General features: G+C 41.0%; 1 protein-coding gene across 1 annotated transcript; it reads right to left on the bottom strand.

Moving 5' to 3' along the window:
• Positions 1–743: 743 nt before the first annotated feature.
• Positions 744–24,884, bottom strand: ubac1 (UBA domain containing 1). The gene is made up of 10 exons (XM_060907860.1): positions 24,442–24,884; positions 21,041–21,161; positions 10,847–10,920; positions 10,602–10,709; positions 10,228–10,330; positions 10,009–10,117; positions 8,662–8,959; positions 8,393–8,479; positions 4,774–4,912; positions 744–2,467 (listed from the first exon to the last, which is right to left on the bottom strand). Exons 1-10 carry the CDS (start codon positions 24,577–24,579, stop codon positions 2,352–2,354), a joined length of 1,293 nt encoding a protein of 430 aa, XP_060763843.1. The 5' UTR covers positions 24,580–24,884; the 3' UTR covers positions 744–2,351.
• Positions 24,885–26,210: the final 1,326 nt, after the last annotated feature.

Below are 26,210 nucleotides of genomic sequence, written 5' to 3'. Positions count from 1 at the left end.
AGTTCACAAATAACTATATACTTGACCATGAAAAAGTAATTTAAGATCACAGATGCAGCACTCTCCTATTCATATGTTTGTCATGACTGATATTGCGTGTATTGTCTGTTTACAGTTGCATTTCTGACAGAGACTATATCAGTATTTATAATTCTCCATAGATCATGTATACACCAGTATTTTAAAATACATGTATATAATTTATATCACCTTTTGTTTGATGATATTTCCTTTCTGTTTTCATCTAAATACACAAACAACAAATTCACGGGCATTAAAAATGGATAATTTGGGATTGAAAAAAAAAAAAAGAATGATGCACAAAATACAACAAGAGGACACTTCACATGTTTGTAGTGATTGAATTAATGAAACTATTTACCAAGCTGCAGACCTGTGCTACCTGTGCTTCATTTCCATTCAGGGTCTTAAAGATATGATCCTTTTTGTGGGGTATGTAATTGAATCTGCCATATTTCTGTAAATATTCTATCTAGAGAGCTCCCATTATATAAGTGACCAGGCAATCTGGTTTATAATAAGACCAGGTAGTGATCGGAGATGCATACATTTGTTTTCTAGTATTTTTAGGGCCCTGAACCCCGCTCGCGAGTGCGTTTTTCTTCATTTTTAGCGTTTTTAGGAAGTACCTATAGCCAGGATTTTCTAGATAGAAGGCTCTATGTTTTCCTACCAGATTAGCAACATGTAGAGAGTTAATTTACCAAATTTCAAACCTCTGTATAGCCTAGAAGCTGAGAAAAATGCATTTAAAATCCCAAAAATCCCTGGCGAGGATTTAGGGGGTACATTCTAGTCTAATTTAGTAATTTTTCAAAATGGCATAAATTTAAAAAAAAAACCTCTGGGTCTAGAAAGCTGAAATTCTCATCTCATTATCTCTAGCCGCTTTATCCTGTTCTACAGGGTCGCAGGCAAGCTGGAGCCTATCCCAGCTGACTACGGGCGAAAGGCAGGGTACACCCTGGACAAGTCGCCAGGTCATCACAGGGCTGACACATAGACACAGACAACCATTCACACTCACATTCACACCTACGGTCAATTTAGAGTCTCCAGTTAACCTAACCTGCATGTCTTTGGACTGTGGGGGAAACCGGAGCACCCGGAGGAAACCCACGCGGACACGGGGAGAACATGCAAACTCCACACAGAAAGGCCCTCGCCGGCCATGGGGCTCGAACCCAGAACCTTCTTGCTGTGAGGCGACAGCGCTAACCACTACACCACCGTGCCGCCCAAAGCTGAAATTTTGAAAACTAATTTAGATTTACATATATTTTCATCAGTAACTTCCACCATTAAAATAAAAATATTGCTGCAACCAATTTTCTATACATTGGGTCTTTTTGGCTTGGACTTACCCATATTCCTTTCACCTTGAAACATAGATATACCTTTAAAAATTATTTAAGTTATATGACATGTCTTCAGGTTCAAGTTTGAAAGGTCCATTACACAGGCTAAAGGTACAAAAGGCAAATCCTTGATGGCATCACCTCGACGAGAAGGAAAGGTACACAACATTATTACCACTTTTTTCTGGCGGCGTACTACTTTCATAGCCCTGACATTAGATGTCACATTATTTCTGATGACACAACACCGAGCACATTGACCAGTGTTTCTGAAGCTGTCCGATACCGTAGCTCATTTGGACATTCAAATGAAATATGATGCATTTTTTTCTAGCTCGTGTTACAGCAGAAAACAGTGTCAGTAACTTTAGTTTCACATACTGCACTCTAAATCAAAATAACGCTGTTATACTTTAATCATCTCATCCTGGAAACATGCATTCTGACCAAATGTAACCATTTGAAGAGAATAAAAACAAGGCCTTCTTTCGTGAAACATCCGAAAGTGTTTCCTGAAGTGTAAACTTTTTTTTTTTTTTACTCTGGATGCCTTATGTTAATTTACATCATGGTGAAAGTATATAAAATAAAATATGTACTTAAATTAAAATTTCTGAATTAAAAACCACTCATAAAATGTAAAAAGAAAAAAAAGAAATAGTGAACCTAGTATTATCACTTAAGTTACTGTTTACATTTGTTTTTTTTAACAAGTGATCTGTCAGTTATAAATAGATATAATTATTTCTATAATATTCAAAACTGAAAAATTCCCATCCTGTTATTATTGTTACATTCATTACTTGCTGTAACTCTGCAACATAAACCATACCAGCCACACAGTGTCTGTCGCTCTCACACACACACACACACACACACACACACACACACACACACACACACACACACACACTTCCCTTATTAGCGAATAAGCCTGTCCTGTTTGCAGAAGCTCCAGAGATAAGATGTGCTTTATGTGCGGTTGAGTGTCTGGAAGATTCTGGATATCTGAAGCATGACAGGTCCAGTCTCAGGGTCATTCATCCACTGTGTGCTGTTCAGAGGATTCTCCAGCATGTCCTCAAAAGCTGCAAGCCAAAAACGCAATGCAATACAACACTAGGATTAAAACACCACTACAAACAACCAGCAGTCAACACCAAGTAAAATCCTGTCCTGCAAACAAACAGTGGATTCTCAAAGACTGCTTTTCAGTACTGCTCTTCATCAAATTCAGTCATGTCAACAATGAGGTCAGCTTAAAAGGCACTGAACAAACACGAAATAGCAAAACAGAGCCAACAATGCAGTAAACTGAGAAGACGGGTCATCTCAAAACAGCACATGACCACCAGCAACACTGAATAACACCGGGCAAAATGAATACAAATACATTTATCCATTCGTAAATCATTCACTGGAGAATTTAGACAAGAAGTGTGGTCATGAAAATGCAGTTATCCAATAAGAGCTTGTGCTTGTATAAATTACGGGACACTCTCTAATATAAACCTCCAAATGGTATAACTGGTGTGAGTCATTGCAACTTTATATATGAATTACGTTGTCACGTGTAGTTCTGCTTAGCTGATTTATTTTAAATTCTCAGACAAATTTAATAAAAATATTGTATTCATATTAATGATATGGAAGAATGTAATCCAAAACAAAGACATTTAATAAAAGAAATAAGTTTACCTACTCATTTAGAACAAACAATGGCACCCTATCGAAGGAGGAAGAGTTAGTGTGTACCCGTTATATTAATACCCTGTCCACACTAGGGATTTTGTACCGATACGAAACTACTTTCGTACCGCAACACCTGTCCACACTAGCAACTATACCGGTACTGTAGCGGTATAACTGTATCGGTACGAAACCCACAAATGTATGGGTTTCGTATCGGTACTGTAGCGCTTCGCTGTAGTGTGGACAGATGAAGCGGTTCTGTATCGATACAAATATAATGCGCATGCGCAATGAACCATTCCTACGTCTTCCGGGTTATTCATACAATACAATACGCCCGTGCTTTCCAGCTGTAAATAAAACGTCAAAATGGCTCAAAACGACCGTGGAGCTACATGGAGCAAAGAAAGGGGGGAGAAAGGGAGAGGGGGAGGGGGAAAGAGGGAGGAAGAAAGGAGGAAGAGGGGAAAAGGGGGAGAAAGGGAGGGGAAGGGAAGGAAAGAGGGAGAAAGTGAGGGGGGGAGAAAGGGAAATTCGTTTTCTTTGTTTCTTTCTCAACTGCCTCGCGCGTTTTATACGATTCGACTGAATAAATGACCACCAGACATACAGACTGTACACTGACAACAAAAAGCACACACACGTTGTTTCATCCACCATATATTCTCGGAAGGAAGTTACTCGGTAACCACGGAAACATTTCGCGCACGCGCATTTCAACTTCCGTGAAAGAAAACCGCAAACATTTCTCGCTAGTGTGGACAGACGCGCTAAACTGTACCGGTATACTTTGTATCGATACAGTTATACCACTTTCGTACCGGTATAAGTGTGAACACAGCAATAGTCTTTCAGTTTTAGTTTAACAACATTTCCAAACTTCCTAGTTATACAGGGGCTTAAGAAATAGCTCTTGAGTGCTCAGAAAAGCATTCACCCCATCGTCAAGCGATCATTAGTTCGAATCCCGATGATGCCACAGCCATCCGTGGCCAGAGGCTCAAGAGCTCAATCACATGGCCTGTGGTCTCAGGTAGGGAGGGGTGTCACACACTGTCACCTTTCACCTGTTAATTACAGCAGCGTTAACCAATTATGGGTGGATAGTACTTTCCTCCGAGTGTGTTACGGTGCCCCTGACGCTGCATGAGCAGCAGTTCGAAAACATGCAGTCAGCTGGCGTCACAGGTGAGCTGAGTGGGAATTGGCTAGAGTGGGTGGGACTTGGCCATGACTAAACTAGGGGGAAAATCCAATTTATATATATATATATATATATATATATATATATATATATATATATATATATATATATATATATCACTTGATCCAGCACCCCTTATTATTTATCATTTTATTTTTTATATTTTGTACTGATATACGGTCGTGTGCACAACTTAATGAAAACGATGCCAAAAGAGACTAAATCTAGGTCATGAAATCATAATGTGTGTGAAGTTTATAAACTACTTTGATCATGTTGAATTAATAAAATAACACCAATTCTGTTAATCTGATGCACTCTCCTGGAAATAAATGTGCATGAGACTTATAGGAGTTTCTCTTTCACTGTTTAGTTGTCATTTGCACACAACTTCAGTTAATTATTGACAAATGAGGCCCAATTTGAAGAAGAAAAAAAAAAAAAAAAAAAACCAAACAATTTGTTGATTATCGCCAAAAGATATGTAGGCAGATTTACCCAGCAGTGTTTTGGGGTTTGTGAGGCCGAGCTGGACCACAGGATTCTCCAGTATGGCTTGAAACAGAGGGCTGTTCGTGTCAATGCCCTTATCAAGATCCTCAGGTGAAGGCTTTCTGTCACCAAGCAACCATTCACACTGTGTAAAAGCAGACCAACAAAAGTCAAAAGGTGAAAAGCAGAAAAATCTGTCAAAATATCAATAAAAAATAAGCATTTTTTTTTTTACAACAGATGGTACTTTATTGTTTTCAGTATACAATACCAGTCAAAAGTTTGGACACACCTTCTGATTCAATGTTTTTTTAAAAGACACTTCATGTCTTAAAGTAATGATGGATGTCGTTTCTCTTTACACTACCGTTCAAAAGTTTGGGGTCAGCCAGACAATTTTGTGTTTTCCATGAAAAGTCACACTTTTATTTACCACCATAAGTTGTAAAATGAATAGAAAATATAGTCAAGACATTTTACTGGCCATTTTGAGCATTTAATCGACCCCACAAATGTGATGCTCCAGAAACTCAATCTGCTCAAAGGAAGGTCAGTTTTATAGCTTCTCTAAAGAGCTCAACTGTTTTCAGCTGTGCTAACATGATTGTACAAGGGTTTTCTAATCATCCATTAGCCTTCTGAGGCAATGAGCAAACACATTGTACCATTAGAACACTGGAGTGAGAGTTATTGCACCAAAAACCAGACATTTGCAGCTAGAATAGTCATTTACCACATTAGCAATGTATAGAGTGGATTTCTGATTAGTTTAAAGTGATCTTCATTGAAAAGAACAGTGCTTTTCTTTCAAAAATAAGGACATTTCAAAGTGACCCCAAACTTTTGAACGGTAGTGTACTTAGCTGAGCGGTTCTTGACATAATATGGATTACTGCAGTTGTGGAATAGGGCTAGTTACTGTATTTTATTATTTACTGTTTGATCTCAAATGCATTAAGGTGGCAGGAAATTGCGCTAATTAACTTTTGACGAGGCACCTGTTAATTGAAAAGCATTCCAGGTGACGACCTCATGAAGCTGGTTAAGACAATGCCAGTAGTGTGTAAAGCGTCATCAAGGGAAACGCTGGATACTTTGAAGAATCTAAAGTATGAAACGTATTTTGTTCTTTTAACACTTTTTGTTTACCACATAATTCCATATATGTTCCATGTGTTATTTCATAGTTTTGATGTCTTCCGTATTGTTTTACAATGTAGAAAATAGTCTAAACACGGAAAAACCTATGAATGAGTAGGGGTGTCCAAACTTTTGACTGGTATTATACATAAATAATATAACTTCATCCTTACAATCTGCATTGCTTTATTATATACATAAATATCACTGATTCATATAAAAAATTAAGTAAAGCAACTGAATGGTAATTGATATCAAGAATTTTTTGTCATACATTATTGATGGGTTACTTCTTATTCATCTTCATTCATTAAAAAAAGCTAGAAAAACCTATGAATGAGTAGGTGTGTCCAAATGTTTGACTGGTACTGCAACTACAATGGTTCTATTACTAAACAACAGATTTCATAACACTACCAGTGTGTACAATGTGATACTTGCACTGCAAATCTCACTGGGGGTTAATTACATAGATCTAGTTGTAAAGTTTTCATATAATAGGTTCATGCACAGAACAGTCAGACACGTTGGGAAATATTTTACTTGTCAATTTCATGGCCATTACAGATAATAACTGATTAATAAATATTTTTTCCCAGCTTGTATAATCAGGGTGTGGTATTCCAAACTCAATCTACTTGTTTAGAGACAGGAAGAAGGGACATTGGGCCATATTCAAAACTATTTATGCCAGGCCAGTTACTCGTATTCAGAGTTGGGTAACACACATTGCTTTTAATTTTCTGGGATCCCTATTCAGATTATGCAGATCGCCTGCGTGTAGTTCATGACAATGAGATTGCCAGATTTTTCTTGAATAGAAATGTCTTGGACATTGTTTTCAAATAGTGTCTCCAACAGCGCCTTTAAATGCAAGCACTTGCCTTAAAGGCCGGGAAAAAAAACAGGATAGAAAATGTGGATTATAGAAGCAGACGATGTTTTTCCCCATTGGTGTTAATTGATATAACAATGTAATACAAGACAATAAAAAATTAAAAAGACTAATATGATGAAATATGAATAAGATGGCTAGAGGATCTAATAAGAGTCTAGTACAGTATGTTGCCATAATATTGCTGCAGGAATAGTCGTAGATGTAATTATTATATTAATAACTGGAAATTGGTCTTAATTTAACAGTATAGTTTCCACACTCATTACTCAGTGGCTTACAAAATACCACTTGATCCAGCACATCAACACAGATATTCAATTGTGTGCACAACTTAATGAACTTAATGACATTTTTGGGGGGTGGGGTTATGTATTACCGACATATAACAAAGAATCCTGCCAAGTTTCGTGAAATTCCTCCAAAAATTGTGAGAGGAGTTGATTTCAGAAGATGAGTACCCTTCCTGGGATGGACGGACGGACGGACATCGCCATGACATAATCCCCTTTTGGTCCTTTTGGCCAGCGGGGGATAAAAACTTTTTGACAAATTACATGAAATTTCTCCAAAAATTGTGAAGGAAGTTGATTTCAGAAAGCAAGCACACCTAGATGAAATTGCCAAAGTAAAAAAGTTTGTTAATAATCAAGGGCATAACTCTGGTAAAATTTGCCAAAATTTCTAAGTGTATAACTGTCATATAACAAAGCCTTTTGCCAAGTTTGGTGAAATTCCTCCACAAATTGTGAGAGGAGATGATTTCAGAAGAACGTACACCCTCATGAAATTGTCAAAGTACAAGTTATTTAATCAAGGCTCAAAACTCTGGTCAAATTTTCATAAACGAAATTAAATCGTAATATGCGTATTACCGTCATATACGGTAACAAGGCCTTTTGCCAAGCTTCGAGAAATGTGTTCAAAAATTTTGGGAGGAGTTGATGTCAGAATACGAGCACAACTTCCTGAAATTGTGAAAGTACAAGGTTGTTAATCAAGGGCCACAACTCTGGTAAAATGCGACCAAACTGAACAAAATAACAGTGTGTGTACTACTGACATATAACAAGGCCTTTTGCCAAATTTGGTGAAATTCCTCCAAAAACTGTGAGAGGAGTTGATTTCAGAAGGAAAACACGCTCTCAAGAAATTGTCAAAGTATAATTTTGTTAATCAAGGCCTGTAATTCTGGTAAAATGTGACCTGATTTCACGAAATTACAATATGCGTACTAACGACATATAACAAAGAATCCTGCCAAGTTTTGTGAAATTCCTCCAAAAATTCTGAGAGGAGTTGATTTCAGAAGCTGAGCACCCATCCCGGGAGGGAGGGACGGACGGACAGACAGACATCGCCACGACATAATCCCCTTTTGGGCTTTTTGGCCAGCAAGGGATAATAAACTGATCAAGCACTCATCTGCAATGCACACAGCTTTTTTTTTTAAATGTCAATCATAATTTTATCCATTAAAAAGTCCTTGGATAAGCACTATCCCAGATTAGGATGCTGTCTCTTCGTATGCCAACTCTGGATAGGGCCCACAACCTACAAAACATCCTTATTTTTGAGTGAGTGACTTACAGCAGCGTCCTGTTGATTATTATTGACCCGGAGGGCGTCGATCACTTCCTTCTCATCAAACCCCATCTCCATCAGTGCAATCACTGCCTGCACATAATACACAGAAATGAACAGATCAATTATTTCTAAAGATTACCAATAACAGCAACAAAGAAGAAATACAATGTAAACTTCTGCTTATGGACAAAGCATAAAAGTGAAGTAAAAACAGAAAGAAGCCAAACCTTCACTGAACTTAAAACCAACCTCTTGTGAAACACGGCACTAACCCGTGAGTCCGGCCTGAACTCTCGTTTCCTCCGGATCCTTTTGAAGATTTCTGTCAGCTCATCCTGCTTGGCCTCCTCTGAGCTGGACTGGGAAGAGGTGGCTACCTGAAGGCCAGGACCCGAAGGAGACGGACCTGCAGATGCAGACGCAGCTGCTGCAGATGCAGCTGCTGCAGATGCAGAAGCAGCTGCTGCAGATCCGGCTGCTCCTTGAGCTTCCTGGCCTGGCAGGGGCAAGTCGACTGTGGGGTCGTCCACGTGCTCAATCAGCCATTCCATAGCCTGTGTCACAGACATGCTGTGAGGGAAGTGACTGGGATTAGTGCATACGAACTTGCTACAGCACAGTACTGTGTATTACATATAAATTACATTTGAACATCCTTGTAGTGTTTCAGTGGTGCTTGTTTTTTGTTTTTTTACACGTCCAGCACCTTACTTAAACCATACACCCTAGTCTGACTTATAGCATTAAAACTGCTCATGCTATATAAGTAAGTTCATATTAACTAGCAAAAAAAAGATTAAAGGGGTACCAAATATAATATATACAGTTGCTGATGTGACAAAGTAATGTATTCTTAAGTATTCTATCAAATTTATATACTAGAAAACAACGAAATATCTTGGTAATTGTAAATATAATAGTCGGTACGCTAAACGGCACAAGAGTCACCATTTTTAAAAGACCGTGACGTCAGCCCTACCCACTGCACTAGGAGAGAAGCGTGTAATCATGGCGTCGGGCGCATCAAGTGAAAGCGACAGCTCTGTCGAATCATACAAAGAGATCCCGCAAGACACACTGCAAGCAGGCTATGGCTTAGAAGGGCACCAGTTTGAACCTAGGAGAGGTACTCTCGACTCCGGTGACGACGAAAGAAGAGAAGAAAGCTCGAACTCGCTTGGTGTTTTTCAGCGGAAACGAGTGAAAAGACACGTCTGGAGGATCGTTATGCTTTCCATCGGTCCTGTTATTACACCCGAAAGCAACACACTGTGGCATTGTGTAGCCGATCACTTACAATTCATCCTACTTTCCGATTCACACGTGCTATTCCCAACCTCAATGAGCCAACACAACTGGGCACATACATACGTCATGAGTGTTACGCAGAGAAAATGAACGTGCATTCTGATTGGATAAAATTAATATCATGGCAGGCTGTTCAAACTGCGGAAATAGTTTGCTCGAGCTACTTTCAAAACACTATAACTTTCCAACCTTAGAACAAAAAACTTTTGTAAGTCTTGAATAAGGTTCGTTAATGTGTGTTTTATTGTTATATTTACTCTATATATTGCCCTCTGTTCCCCTTTAAGGACACACAGAGACTGTATGCTCACTGGTTTAGGCGCAGTGCCTTGACTGCACGGCTCTCTGGGAAACCCATCTCAGTCAGCTGCTGCAGGGCATTCTCATCCACCCGCTCCTCATCATCCTCATCCAACATGGCTAAAAGAAAGACACACAGAGACAATAACGGGAAAGATTTACGGCAGTTGTTGTGAAGGAAAGTGAAAGCATTTAACCGTGCATTACTTCATTCGATTTCATACACTTACCGTTGGCCTTTTTGAAGAGCTCAACAGCATCTGGATTCAAAGCGAGGAGTTTCTGTGCTACCTCAATGAGCGACACCAGAATTTTCCTCAGTTCTGTCTGGAACTAGTGAAAAATGACACACAAAAACACACACATGTCCAACAAATTTCACTTTTTCAAACAAATTAACCTAACAACTGACATGATCATAAAAAGCTGCACAATCATAGCTGAAATAGTCATGATCTTTTTATATCGATCACAATTATTCAGTCAGTTTACGGACACAACAGCTATTGCGTCTCACTGTTTTATCATTTCAAAACTGTCTTTTTTTGCACATTATACACTGTAAGCCTTTATTTAACATCTCTCGCTTGCCGTTCTTACTCACGTCTCTGATGTTGTGCTGCGTGACGGTGCGGTCGGAGTGGCGAGTGGACAAATTTGCTGTGGCTTTCAGGATAGCATCTTTATCAGGAGCCTTGCTTTCCTGCTTCTTCTGCCAGTGCACAGAGAAATAAATGAAAGAAGACAGCCTGAATCAATTCTGTGTGTGCAATGCGAGATTCAGGTTTGACCGAATTCACAATAAATACTGGATCATTTTCAGAGATGGTGCAAATCATGGTGGAGTACCTTCTCTTCTGCAGATATATCAGTCATTTTGGGATGTGGTGGGGGTGCCCTCTTCTTTATCAATAACAAGCAGTCTGAAAAGGAAACAAGCACTTTGGAAAAAAAAGAGCGACTGTATAATGATTAATGTTTCATGTAATGTACTGGAATATGTACATCAGTTAAAGCTAGGGTCGGTAATTCTGGAGAAATGAAGAGTAAGCTTAATTTTAAAAGTATCCAACTGAAAAGTTCCACCCCCTCCCTTCAGCTCTTCCTCCAAAGCTATTCCTCCAAAACACATGAACGCACACTGCCTGGTTACTGCTGGAGAAGGAGCCCATGATACCCCTTTTCCACCAAATCAGTTCCAGGGCTGGTTCGGGGCCAGTGCTGGTGCTGGTTCATAACTCGTTCAACTTGCGAGCCAGCTGAGAACCAGTTTGCTTTTCCATAGCTCGCGGTGCCACGTCATTACGTCGCTGTATACGTCAGTTACGTCGATGTATATGTCATTATGTCGCTGTATACGTCAGTTACGTCGCTACGTTTGCATAAACCTTGGCGCGAATATCGAAGCAAAAACAATGCGGAAGAAGCAGCAGCAGTAGCAACAACAACAACAACAATAATAATGGAAAGACAATAATAATAATGGAAAGACAGCTGCTGCTTCTCGTCGCTTAAAAATGGCGATCTTTCGCGGTCTTGTTATTGTTGTTGGTCTTAACAACTCCGCCCCCCCGCTGACGTAAGCGGTTCTTTCCTCTGGCCCAGCAGAGAGTTGGTGCTAGCCTGGAACTGGTTTTTCTGGCCCCAGAGCCAGTCCTTTGTCAGTGGAAACAGAAAACCCGGTTCCAAACTAAGCACTGGCCCCGAACCAGCCCTGGAACTGCTTTGGTGGAAAAGGGGCATGAGAGAGTGTGTTGGGGATGGGGGATGTGTAAAGTGACGCTGCCATATCCAACTACCTCAGATCTCATTCACATGTAAGAAAACACTTGCAATTATCATAATGAATGTAAACCAGGGCTTCTCAACCTTTTCTGTTTCGAGGCCCACCTATTCATACTTGTAACGAATCGGGGACCATTAAAAAAGATCTCCAATTATTTTGGCTCATCTATTCTATTAGAAGCTAATAATCTATTGTAAAGTGTATTAATAGGATGCGACATCACTCCCTGTTACCAATGGGAGCACAGGAATTAAATAACTGCGATAAAAACAAACTGCTTTTAATTGTAGGTATTGTATTTAAAACTGTCTGGATGTGCCAGAAGCCAAACCACGCATGCAGGGCATTCTCAGTCAAAAGGGATTAATGATCCAAAAGTGGAGTCTGGTCCCTTAACACAAGAACTTATTGCCATGTTTGTGTTCAGCAAACAAGCAAGTTATTAAAACCAAGAAGTACACTCAAAAGAAATGGATATAGAAACCACTCAATGGGATTAGATCCTTACACACTAACAAAGAAGGATTTTTCCTACGAGTTGGAAAATTATCCATTCGTTGAGTTCCTCGACATCTCAAACTACCTGCTGCTGCAAACATCGTTCTAGACGGACACACAGATGAAAACCTGGAAGAGCATGGAGGCGTACAACTTTTTATATGTGACTGGGTTAAAGATCTGGCCATCAGGACACTACAAGATAGACGGCGGCAGACGGATCTAAGCGCAGGAAGAGTGTTTATTAGCAGGCATAATATTTAAGTCAAGTCAAGTTTATTTTTATAGCGTTTTTAACAACAGATATTGTCGCAAAGCAGCTTTACAAAGAATTAAATACTTTAAAGTGCTGATGACACGTTTTTGACATCTTTGGCGATGTTTTATAACATAAAAAGTAATTCCCGATGATCCATATATTAATTCACGAAGGCGCCTATTTTACATATATATATATATATATATATATACACACACACACACACACACACACACTTATATATATATATATATATATATATTATGCCTTCGCGTTGTGTTGCCGGCTTTTGCTCCAAAACCCACAAGGATGGGGTAAGTTTATTCAAGTTTCCCAGAAATCCCGAGCTGCATGCAAAGTGGGTGAAGCAAGTCAGGCGCACTCGTGACAAGTGGGAGCCCTCATCAACATCCGTCCTGTGCTCTGAACACTTAGATTTGAATTGTTTTGACACCCTTCCCAGCTTAAAAGAATCTCTTGGGTGTTCAGTTCAGCACAAACGTGTGTTACTACCATCAGCAGTGCCTACACAGTGTTGCCAGATTGGGAGGTTTCCCGCCCAGTTGGGCGGTTTCAAGTGCATTTTGGTGGGTTTTGAACATATTTTGGGCTGGAAAACGTCAGCAGTATCTGTTGCCAGATACTGCTGATGTTTTCCAGCCCAAAATATGTTCAAAACCCACCAAAATGCACTTGAAACCGCCCAACTGGGCGGGAAACCTCCCAATCTGGCAACACTGCCAGTATTCCGGAGGGGGTCTACTAGTAGCTATGCCGGATCCAAAGACAGTCCTCCTGTCAGAACATGTGTTGTGAAACGACATAAGATAAAAGGTACGTAGAGCTATAGATTCTACATGATAATCATAAATGTAATCATAAAGTCGGCGTGATATCAGTCATGTATTTGCTTGTGAAAGCTTGCGGCTTTCATGTAACTGCCGCCTAGCAACGAGAGGCAAAGGGTAAAGAGGGTAGGCTATAGGGTTGGGCGGTATCCAAATTTTGATACCTTTAAACTGTCTCTGTGTTTTCCCGGGGTATACGGTATTACCGAGAAAAAAATATTTTGTTTCGGCCTACTGTGTAACGTGCGCCTATGCCTCAAATGTACTATTTAAAAGCAGCATAGCGAATTGTGTGCATTGTGGTATGGATTAAGCAGCAAAGCGAATTTTGTGCATTGATGAATGGATTAAGAGATATTTCAAAGCATCACGCAACTCTTCCTTCATCTTGAAAATAGCATTCAACTGTCGTTTACACATGTCTGCGTTGAAACGCCATTTGCAGCACTATTTCACCTACTCCATCAAAAAAAAGTACACGATGAGCAGGATCATACCCTTTCAAGCATGGGAAATTAAAAAAAGAAAAAGAATCAACCAACACCCAAGTCCGTTTAGACTGCGCGATAAACCATATTCTTCAGTGCAAATGAGGCGAACCTAATTCAAATGCGCGGTAGCTGCACAAGGCAAAATCATATGGGCCCACATCATGCCATGGCGGGGAAATTAATAATCAAATGGCCTTACCTTGCTTAAAACGTTGTCTTGATCACATAACTCCTTACAATTATTCCACTTAAATCCATACGGTTTAACACACCCAACAAAGATAGCAAGCGCATTGCTAATTCCCACCAGAAACCGAACAGTTTACGCTACGATGTTTTCTTCCGTTTCTTCAGTAGATGACATTTCAAACGTTTATTACCCACATCCCAAATGTCATACGTTATATTATTTTACCTTGTTGTTACTCATGTAACCTACTCAAAACACAACTCATTGGAGAGATCTCGTGGAAGTGGAGTACCCCAGGCTATGGTGTGCCTTAGGGGACATATTAGATTTTTCGTTTGGTTTGAAACCAAAATACTGCCACACTGCCGATGTTGTACTTTTTTTTTGCCACTAACTCGTTATCTTGACTTGCCATCTTTCAACCGCAGTCTCAGTCTCTTTTTTTTTTTTTAGATAGGACAGTATAGAGAGACAGGAAATGAGCGGGGGAGAGAGAGACGGGATCGGGAAATAACCTCGGGTCGGAATCGAACCCGGGTCCTCGGATTTATGGTACGGTGCCTTAGCCATCTGAGCCATGACACCCCCGGTCTCAGTCTCTTGCGAAGCTTTCTGTCAGACTCCAAATGTCACGCAGGGTTGCCATGGTAACGACATAAACAACCCTGCACGCGATGAGAACTTCTTTAGGAAATTGATAGAATTAGTGAAAATACGATCACACAGTTATTCGGGATGATCTTCAATTTATTATTTTATATTATGACCTCATGTACTCCATATTTATTTAGATATTATATTTTTTTTTTAAATGACGGTAATGAGACCGATACTGTTGGTACTTTTGGATACCTCGGGATACCTTCTTACCGTAATACCGCCCAACCCTAGTAGGCTATCATAGATTCTATTCGGAAGAGATCAACACATGATTGCGTAAAAATTAGGTATTTTAACAATTTGCATCTGTTTTGTGATTATCGTGACACTTGTGTGTTATATAGAACTGTACGTCTTATCAGCACATCGAGGATCTTCCACCGGAGGCTTTAGCAAGTACTCATAGCAACACTACACTTTACCCTTTGCCATGTGTTGTTAGGGAACGGTAGCAAGTACCCCGATGACTGACTTCAAGAATATGTAGAAAAAATTTAGAAATTATACTTTCCAAAAGTCATTTGAGCTTAGTGTATTGCATTTCCATTTATATTGTAGGTTCTTGCTGATGTTTTTGCGGAGTATGACGCAGCTGCTGAATCAGAAGCTGCAGAGTTTGTATGTACTAGTTGTGAACATTCACATTATTATCAATCTCATTTATTTAAAATCAGATAAAATCATGCCATCATGATCACTGCTTAAAGTACCAGTATTTGGTTGTTCTTTTGTTCAGAGGAAGAGCTAGCACTAGAGAGTTCACCGGCGTTTTCATGCGCCATTTCCATTGAGTAGAACAGCCAGTGAACCGCAGCGTGTTCTTCCGCTGACGTCACAACATGGCCGCGAGCCACGGACCCAGTTTTCTTGCGCTGTGCAATTAAAAGTTGGATATTCGCGTAACAACAGCTTCTTTTCACGTAATTATAACAGAAATCTAACATGTTTGCCATGTTGTATAGTTTATTTAAGAAATTGCATAGAGTCATGTTCGTGTCATCAGCACTTTAAACATGAGCTAATTTTATCCCTAATTTATCCCCAGTGAGCGAGCCTGAGGCCACGGAGGCAAGGAAAAACTCCCTCAGACGACATGAGGAAGAAACCTCGAGAGGAACCAGACTCAAAAGAGAACCCATTCTCATTTGGGTGATAATAGATAACGTGATTATAAATAACTCGCTTCTATAACGGTGTCCTATAGAGTCAAAGTATAACTGTGAAACAGGAAATTCATTATAGTTTTAACATGAAGTCAGTTTTATTGAAGTTATAAACTGTTCACTGATGGAAACTTGAGTGCAAAACTGTTCATGATAACTGCAGTCCTAAAGTTAGCAAGTCGACTGTAGTCCTCAGACATAAATGCATTACTGTAAGCGTCCAGAGCGTCTTCCAGGTGGTTGTTTTCGTTTTGTTTTTTACAAACGCAAATCATAAAGCAGAGTATTTAAACAGCATTATAAGCATGGCTAGAAACAAACGTGACAGTGATAATACTTCGCAAAGCCTTTGTGAAAACAGCTTACGTACGTATCTGTGTGTGCTGATTTGTGCTCAAATCAGTATCCGGTGTTTCCCATAACGACCGGGTCCCAAGCATGCACGGCCGCTCGAACTGCACCAGACTCAAGTGTGCGAAGGTGCGACAGTCATGTGTTCACCTAATGTGTGACCACAACTTTTAGCTCATGTGTATATCGCCATCAAAATGCCTCATTTTCATCGATACCCCATTGCAAAGCATCGTGAGCTGTAGCGTGACCGTTGTTTAATGAGGCAGATGTGACGTCGGATGCAACCCAGCAATTGTACCCTACTACAAGTAAAAAAACCAGAGTGCTCTGAGAGCACAATATCCCCTGCTGGCTACTATACCATAACTCTGGTAAAATGCGACTGAATTGAACAAAATTGTAACATGCATATTACCAACATATAACAAAGAATCCTGTCAAGTTTCATAAAATTTCTCCAAAAATTGAGAGGAGTTGATTTCAGAAGGTGAGCACCCTTCCTGGGACGGACAGATGAACAGACGGACGGACGTACGTCACCACGATATTAATCCCCTTCGGGCCTTTCGGCCAGCGGGAGATAAAAATTGTAAGGGAAATTGATTTCAGAAAGCAAGCACACCTTGATGAAATTGCCAAAGTACAAGTTTGTTAATAATCAAGGGCATAACTCTGCCCAAATTAAACGAAATTACAATAGGCGTATAAGTGTCATATAACAAACCCTTTTGCCAAGTTTGGTGAAATTCCTCCACAAATTGTGAGAGGAGTTGATTTCAGAAGAACGTACACCCTCATGAAATTGTCAAAGTACAAGTTCTTTAATCAAGGCTCAAAAGTCTGGTCAAATTTTCACAAATGAAATTAAATCGCAATATGCGTATTACCGTCATATAACAAGGCCTTCGAGAAATCCGTCCAAAATTTGTGAGAGGAGTTGATGTCAGAAGGCGAGCACACCTTCATGAAATCGTGAAAGTACAAGGTTGTTAATCAAGGGCCGTAACTCTGGTAAAATGTGACCGAATTGAACAAAATTACAATATCCATAGTACCGACATATAACAAAGAATCCTGCCAAGTTTTGTGAAATTCCTCCAAAAATTGTGAGAGGAGTTGATTTCAGAAGGTGAGCACCCTTCCCGGGACAGATGGATGGACGGACGGAAATCGCCACGACAATCCTCCTTCGGGCCTTTCGGCCAGCGGGGGATAATTAACTTCAACTTGGAAAAAAAAAATCGCGGCCATTAGATGGTGCTTCTTTCGGCCCAGTGGTTGAGAAACACTGATGTAAACAATGAACATGGCTATTGTTAGTACTCTGTCGCTCACTAGCTTTTAGCAACATGTCTGTCTAGCCTTGGGGAAGACTCCGGTCACGCGCACTGAGTGCCTGGGAAGAGTGTGTGCAGGTAAAGAGGTAGACTGATAATCAGGCAGGTAGGCCAACTAGTCATTTCATTCGGACTGAAAGAAATTATTGGACAGGCTTTTTACAGCCCTGCGACTGCCACAGATGACCGATTTGATTTTTTTCTCTTTCTTTTTATTATCAGAGCATTTGATTTATACATTGCTGTTGTAAAGAGAATTTCAAGAAATACAGTGGGGCAAAAAAGTATTTAGTCAGCCACCAATTGTGCAAGTTCTCCCACTTAAAAAGATGAGAGAGGCCTGTAATTTTCATCATAGGTACACTTCAACTATGAGAGACAGAATGGGGGGAAAGAATCCAGGAAATCACACTGTAGGATTTTTAATGAATTAATTGGTAAATTCCTCGGTAAAATAAGTATTTGGTCACCTACAAACAAGCAAGATTTCTGGCTCTCACAGACCTGTAACTTCTTCTTTAAGAGGCTCCTCTGTCCTCCACTCGTTACCTGTATTAATGGCACCTGTTTGAACTCGGTATTAGTATAAAAGACACCTGTCCACAACCTCAAACAGTCACACTCCAAACTCCACTATGGCCAAGACCAAAGAGCTGTCAAAGGACACCAGAAACAAAATTGTAGACCTGCACCAGGCTGGGAAGACTGAATCTGCAATAGGTAAGCAGCTTGGTGTGAAGAAATCAACTGTGGGAGCAATTATTAGAAAATGGAAGACATACAAGACCACTGATAATCTCCCTCGATCTGGGGCTCCACGCAAGATCTCACCCCGTGGGGTCAAAATGATCACAAGAACGGTGAGCAAAAAACCCAGAACCACACGGGGGGACCTAGTGAATGACCTGCAGAGAGCTGGGAGCAAAGTAACAAAGGTTACCATCAGTAACACACTACGCCGCCAGGGACTCAAATCCTGCAGTGCCAGACGTGTCCCCCTGCTTAAGCCAGTACATGTCCAGGCCCGTCTGAAGTTTGCTAGAGAGCATTTGGATGATCCAGAAGAGGATTGGGAGAATGTCATATGGTCAGATGAAACCAAAATAGAACTTTTTGGTAAAAACTCAACTTGTCATGTTTGGAGGAGAAAGAATGCTGAGTTGCATCCAAAGAACACCATACCTACTGTGAAGCATGGGGGTGGAAACATCATGCTTTGGGGCTGTTTTTCTGCAAAGGGACCAGGACGACTGATCCGTGTAAAGCAGGGGTTTTCAAAGTGTGGGAGAGTCAGCCCCCCCTCGGAGAGCAAATAAACAACAGCGCCGCCCCCCCCCTTACAATTTTTGTTGTTGCTATACTTAATGTTCCATTCGTATTTTTAAAAAAATGGTTGTTGTACACATTATTTTTTTCTTTTTCACATTTTAAACATCTGTGCTTTTTAAAACATCTTGTTTTACACATTTTAAACATCCCATAGCATCGTTAGGTAGCATCTCTTGGCAGACAACACACTGTGGCAGTGGAGCATCTTCAGATCCAGTCCATGAAAATCCAAACTTTAAATAATCGTGGTCATACTTCCTTCTTTTTCCAGTCCCCCAGGATTCCGCGGGCCTTTTTTGTGATTGTTGTGGGCTAAAATGTCTGATGTTGCGGGGGGTTTTCCAAAAAATTGCGATGAAAGTTACGGTGTTTTTTAGGTTTTTGTTGCGATTACATCGCGGGAGGAAGTGAAAGTTGCGAGAAATTGTTGCGATTTTCTCTTTTTGTGATTAAAATTGAGTGATATGTTAAATATTAAGTTATTACTGAAAAACTATTAATTAAAAAAAACAAAGAGAAATGGTCCTATAAACAACTTTACCAATATAAAAGATTACCAGGACTACAAAAATGCAGAAAAATAGGCTTTACTTATCCAAATGCACCTGTTGGTTCAAAAGTTAAAGTGCAGAGAACCTCACAGCACAACATGAAGTTACCTTAAAATATAATATAAATGCCTCAGCTTTCATGTAAGAAAAAAAACCTATTAATACTAGTACTGTGTGCAGGCAGTCTCTCCTGAAGACTAAATTAAACAATAATTATAAACTAATAAAATAAATGGCTCAGGCTTCATAGAAGAAAAAAACAATTTGAACAGAATCTCACAGTATGATGCTGAAGCTGCCTAAACAATGGAAAATAAAATACCATTTTGGCAAAAATGTTGGCATCCATTAACTTCTTGTATTAAGTAAAAAAAAAAATAAAGTGCACACAGTCCTTCACTGTAAACATAACACACTTTCAGTGTTGCCAGATACTGCTGACGTTTTCCAGTCCAAAATATGTTCAAAACCCGCCAAAATGCACTTGAAATCATCCAATCTGGCAACACGACGCGCATGCTGCTTCTCTTGAACACACGGAAGTAAGGCGGAAGGTAGTTTGTCGACGTCACCTCAAGACGACGCCAACGATTGGTCAGATTTGCGGGAAAGTTGCGGTGATTGGATATAATTGCAACACCGCCCTGAATTCGCGGGGATTGGTTGAATTTGCGCTGAAGTTGCAAATCGCAACATCCTGGAGGCTCTGTTTTTTTTGCTTGGCCCAGACTTTGTCTCCTCACTCACTGTAGCTTTAGGTACTAAAAACCATAGACAGCTAAAAACCGATCCATTTTGTCTCTCACGTTGCGCCCCCCCTGAAGAACTCTGGCGCCCCCCAGGGGGGGCGCGCCTCACACTTTGAAAAGCCCTGGTGCAAAGGAAAGAATGAATGGGGCCAGGTATCGTGAGATTTTGAGTGAAAACCTCCTTCCATCAGCAAGGGCATTGAAGATGAAACGTGGCTGGGTCTTTCAGCATGACAATGATCCCAAACACACCGCCTGGGCAACGAAGGAGTGGCTTCGTAAGAAGCATTTCAAGGTCCTGGAGTGGCCTAGCCAGTCTCCAGATCTCAACCCCATAGAAAATCTTTGGAGGGAGTTGAAAGTCCGTGTTGCCCAGTGACAGCCCCAAAACATCACTGCTCTAGAGGAGATCTGCATGGAGGAATGGGCCAAAATACCAGCAACAGTGTGTGAAAACCTTGTGAAGACTTACAGAAAACGTTTGACCTCTGTCATTGCCAAGAAAGGGTATATAACAAAGTATTGAGATGAACTTTTGTTATTGACCAAATACTTATTTTCCACCATAATTTGCAAATAAATTCTTTAAAAATCAGACAATGTGATTTTCTGGATTTTTTTTCTCATTCTGTCTCTCATAGTTGAAGTGTACATATGATGAAAATTACAGGCCTCTCTCATCTTTTTAAGTGGGAGAACATGCACAATTGGTGACTGACTAAATACTTTTTTGCCCCACTGTATAACAAAAAAAGCTTCTAAAAAATTACCTACCCTAGCTTTAATGGATCGTAAATGGAAGAAAGTGTAAAAAAAAAATGATAATACCTTTATCTTTAAGGTTTTCATCGGCAACAGTTTTGGTTTCAGTAAGAATCCTCTCTGTCGCTGTATGAATGAGTTTGTGGTGTGTGATGGTTTTGGGATCCTCTAGACTCCCATGGGCACACTGTCAATAAAAAAATATATATATTAAAATAAATAATAAAATATATATTATACACACACACACAGACACACACACAATGAATGCTTTAAATATTGCTCACAAAACAATGATGTGCACCAAGTCAAAAGATACAAATACAGTCTTAAGATTTGACAAGATAAAACAAGACCAAACAAATCAAAACTAAAATAGCTTTTAGTCCATTAAGTTTCACAGATGTTTTTTTTTCTTTATTGAAATAAATAGAAAATCGTCAAATAGTTAAGGTATAACTACATATTGGTTATCTTGACCAACTGTTGTCAATTCTGTTTAACATATATGTACTTACCGACATGTGTGAGGCAAACTATTTTACTCTTTGGGCCCGTTTACACGAGGATGCTGTCGGGTAAAAACGACTAAATATTTTATCGGAAGTGCCTTTCGTCTACACGGGGACGGCGTTTCCGAGGCTGAAAAACAGAAAAAATTGAAAACGCCTTCCAGAGTGGATAAGTTAAAAACAGCCCCCGTTGCATATCCGTCTAAACTACCCAATACGCGAAACTCTGCTCGGATCTGCTCACGTCAGGTACGCGTTTACGTCATACATATGTCATACTGTACATGCCAGCCCGGGAAGTAAGAAAGTAAGTAAAAAAGTAAGAGCATGTCTGATTACATCGATCCAACGGACCTTCAAGCTGCTCTGGCAGCTTTAATAAACGTCCAGGAGTCCTTCGAACATCTATACCGAATCTGCACATATACCGTTAAAGAACAGAGGCGGGTATAGTATGCTCTTACTTTTTTACTTACTTTCTTACTTACCATAGCCAGAGTAGTCAAAGTTTTCGCGGCGAAGATGTGCAGATCAGACGAGACGGAAGACGTTGCGCATGCGTGCAGACATAGCGGAGGTCTTTCACAGCACCACCTAGCCGCCTGGCATGCACATCCAATTGAATTCCACACATTTATGCGCCACCGTATAGACGCAGATTTCCTCCTTGAAAACGGTCGTGTAGACGCGGAAAAAAGTGAGAACGAAAACGGACTTTTGCGTTTTTGTTTCAGACCGTCCCCGTGTAAAGTGGGCCTTTGTCATGGCTTGTTGTAGGACACACACATACATATCATTTTAATCCTCTTTAATTTTTTCATAAGTTGTAAACTAGCTGCATTTTTCTGTTTTACAGGCAAGGGTGTGCAGGTCAGAGTAGCATGCAGCACACACCTGTAAACATGGCAGGAAAATACATTTAAAGTGCACACGTGAACATAATCGGATATGTGCCTTTCCATAAAAAATGTCCTTGAAATGCAGACAAAATTTGAGTGGAAGCAGCATTATGCATCTGACCGTTTCCAATTCCTCAAGCTTCTAACATCATTACAGAAACACGCAGATCTCACGGGACGTGGATAGTTTTGAAGCGTGTATTACAATTAAGACATGTCATAAGTCAATTCATATCGGTGTTCTGGACACGAACGCTTTTCTGGCAACGATTTAATGGGACTGTGGCTGGAAGAAGAAGGCTACGTTCACACTGCAGGCTGAAGTGACTCAAATCCGATCTTTTCGCCCATATGTGACCTGTATCCGATCTTTTATTGACAATATGAACGACACAGATCCGATTTTTTCAAATCCGACCCAGGCCGTTTGGATATGTGGTCCTAATTCCGATTCCTATCCGCTCTTTTCATATGCGACTTCAGTCTGAACCGCCAGGTCGCATTCATCCGACTTACACGTCATCAACAAGCCACAAACGTCACTATTCTGCGCTGAAGTAGGCGGCGGGTCTCTCAAAAAAAGTTACAACAACATGGCGCATAATCACGGGCGCAGATAGAGGGTGGGAGTCGTCCCACCCAGATTTAAATTCACCTTGCTCGGTCCCCCCCACTTATAGGGAGGAAAAAACGTCTATGCTGTCTTTCTTTGCATAAGGCAAACCTCACGGAAAAATCAAAAGACTAATTACCATTCGGTTTATTGAGGTGCACAGCAGTGTATACATAGTTGCAACAACTCACATAAAACAAAACAAAGACTGATATTCGGTTGGCTGAGCTGCGCAGACTGCACAGGTTGCGAGCTCGAGCTTGGTTGCTATGGTAACCCGCAACAAATTTGACAGGCATATCGGGGTTGGGGTTGGTTTGCTGGCAGCTTTGTCCCCCCCAGTTTTTTGTCCCTCCCAGTTCAAAAAACGTATCTGCGCCCCTGCGCATGACATCAATGCGAGGGACGCTTCGGGCTGTGAAGGTTCTGAATCTTCTCAATGGAAGGACGCAGAGGTTAGGGAGCTGATTTCCATTTGGGGGGATGCAGCTATTCAAGCTAGATTGGATGGGTCATACCGCAACCGGGCGGTTTTACTTCCGTAAACACTGGCCATGCTCACTGCATGTGACGTCGTCGTATCCTGCAATGCGCATGCGGAACACTTTTAGGTCGCTTTTCGTTCATACTGAGGATCACATACAAGTCGCATATATTTGTTAATGTGAACGACCTCACAAAAAAATCGGATTTCACAAAAAAATCTGAATTGAGCATTAAGCCTTGCAGTGTGAACGTAGCGGAAGAAACCTTTATCTGTCACACACACACACTTCAAGCACAGTGAAATTCATCCTCTGCATCTGAAGCAGTGAACACACACACACACCCAGAGCAGTGGGCAGCCATACTACAGTGCCCGGGGAGCAGTCAGGGGTTCGGTACCTTGCTCAAGGGCACTTCAGCCCAAGGCCGCCCCACGTTAACCTAACTGCATGTCTTTGGACTATGGGGGAAACCGGAGCACCTGGAGGCACGGGGAGAACATCCACACAGAAAGGATCTCGCCGGCTGCTGGGTTCGAACCCGGAACCTTCTTGCTGTGAGGCGACCGTGCTAACCACAGGTTCCCAAGTCTAAGTCCTGGAGTCCCACCTGTCCTGTATATTCGAGTGTTTTTTCCTGCTCTAACACATGACTGAGCTGAATGAAGCGTGTTTGGGAGCAGGGAAAACACTCCAATATGCAGGACCAGATTGAGCACTTGTGCTCTGTTGGACAGAACAGCTCGAGTCTTAGCAAAGCAATGGTACAGCTTGGTAAATTATAAATAGCACAGTGTCTACTTGCCTGCTAGAGTCTAAAAATACATCGCAATGACACTGACAGATCTAGTGGGCCTTGCTGAAAGCTCTGGGAGCCAGCGATGGAGATGAGCCAAGTGAATGAAACCCCTCCATACAACACTGACAGCTAGTCAGTTGTTAACTCGTGTATACTTACATGCTTGAGGCATTTCTCCTTCAGCTTCTCTATCGTAGTGTCTTCAGTGACTTCCTCCAGCCACTCTGTGCCCTCCATGGTACAGATGTGGATCTTCAACACGTTCCCTGCGAAGATCTTCTCTTCTTGCACGAACATGGCTGAGAACAGGAGCTCGAAACAGCAGCAGCAGCAGCTTTCACACCACAGCCGAGCTGTGTACTGTAATGTGGCTAGCACGCTAAATGTTTATTAGCTAGCTAAGCTACACTCTCCTCCTTCAGCTGACTACAACCACACCAGCTCCAGTTAGTTATTGTTATTCGATCATTTTGCAGGCCGGGAGATATATCCAGTCAGCGTGCCCTTCGCGAAATCCCTCAACGCAACTTAATACCCGCCTCGGCTCGCCGCTCGCAGCCGCAGCTGAGTGCTGTTTCGGTTCCACCTGTGAGAGACACCAACTGCACACGGGAGAGCAGGACACCTCATGTGCGCATGCGCACTTTCTCTTTCTCTGAACTACCATGCACAGTGCAAAAGTTTGTGTCCCCTTGATCATACTGTGCTTCTGTCCTGCACTTTAGAACAGCTGTGTGTCTAGAATACACATGATACATACTATATAGGTTTACTATTTATATTATATCTATGCTATGCAGACATTTTTTTTACGGAAGCCGAGAGAGGCCCTTCATATAATCCTTTTTTTTTTTTATTCACCTTGTTATTCCGAGATAACGACATAATTAATTCAGGATGTCGAGAAAACAACACAACTAATTCGAGATCTCGAGAAAACAAAGCAATTATTCCGTGATCCAGTGGCGCCTCCAGAAATATTTCATAGGGGTGGCCAGATGGGGACACTTAAAACCTTGGGGTGGCACACCAAAACTAAAAGCCATAATTTCAGGATATCATTATACTGTTGTAGTAAACCGGCCAGTAGAAAACTATCAGAAAGACTTAAGGAAATGCCTACTGATATACTTTGGTTTATTGTGTTATATTTAATGCTACTGGCGGCACGGTGGTGTAGTGGTTAGCGCTGTCGCCTCACAGCAAGAAGGTCCTGGGTTCGAGCCCCGGGGCCGGCGAGGGCCTTTCTGTGCGGAGTTTGCATGTTCTCCCCGTGTCCGCGTGGGTTTCCTCCGGGTGCTCTGGTTTCCCCCACAGTCCAAAGACATGCAGGTTAAGTTAACTGGTGACTCTAAATTGAGCGTAGGTGTGAATGTGAGTGTGAATGGTTGTCTGTGTCTATGTGTCAGCCCTGTGATGACCTGGCGACTTGTCCAGGGTGTACCCCGCCTTTCGCCCGTAGTCAGCTGGGATGGGCTCCGGCTTGCCTGCGACCCTGTAGAGGGATGGAGCGGCTAGAGATAATCAGATGAGATGAGATTTAATGTTACTAATGATCTAATGTGCAGAGACTAATAACAGTACAGTTAACATTTTGAGTTCCACAATAATTATGTTTCATTGTGTAATGAATATATAAGGCATAAGGTGTACATTTATTGCAAACAAAACAACTACTGGAGACAGAAACAATCATATATTTGCTTTATTTAACAGGAATTTCCCAACAGGGATCAATAGTCTCTGATTCTGATTAGGCAATACTGTACGGTATGCTTCAGAACAGTTTTATTCGCCTGTTGCTGTGTTTTTTGGCAAATACATTCACAAAGTCATCAAGGTTTATGGCCTTAAGTTTACATTACGTCGAATCAGCGGATCATCAGATTAACGTTCTTAAAACGATTCGCGTTTACACTAAAACCGTT

Source organism: Neoarius graeffei, chromosome 24 (assembly GCF_027579695.1).
Source record: "Neoarius graeffei isolate fNeoGra1 chromosome 24, fNeoGra1.pri, whole genome shotgun sequence".
Taxonomy (NCBI): domain Eukaryota; kingdom Metazoa; phylum Chordata; class Actinopteri; order Siluriformes; family Ariidae; genus Neoarius; species Neoarius graeffei.
This window is presented reverse-complemented; position numbering and strand designations above follow the sequence as displayed.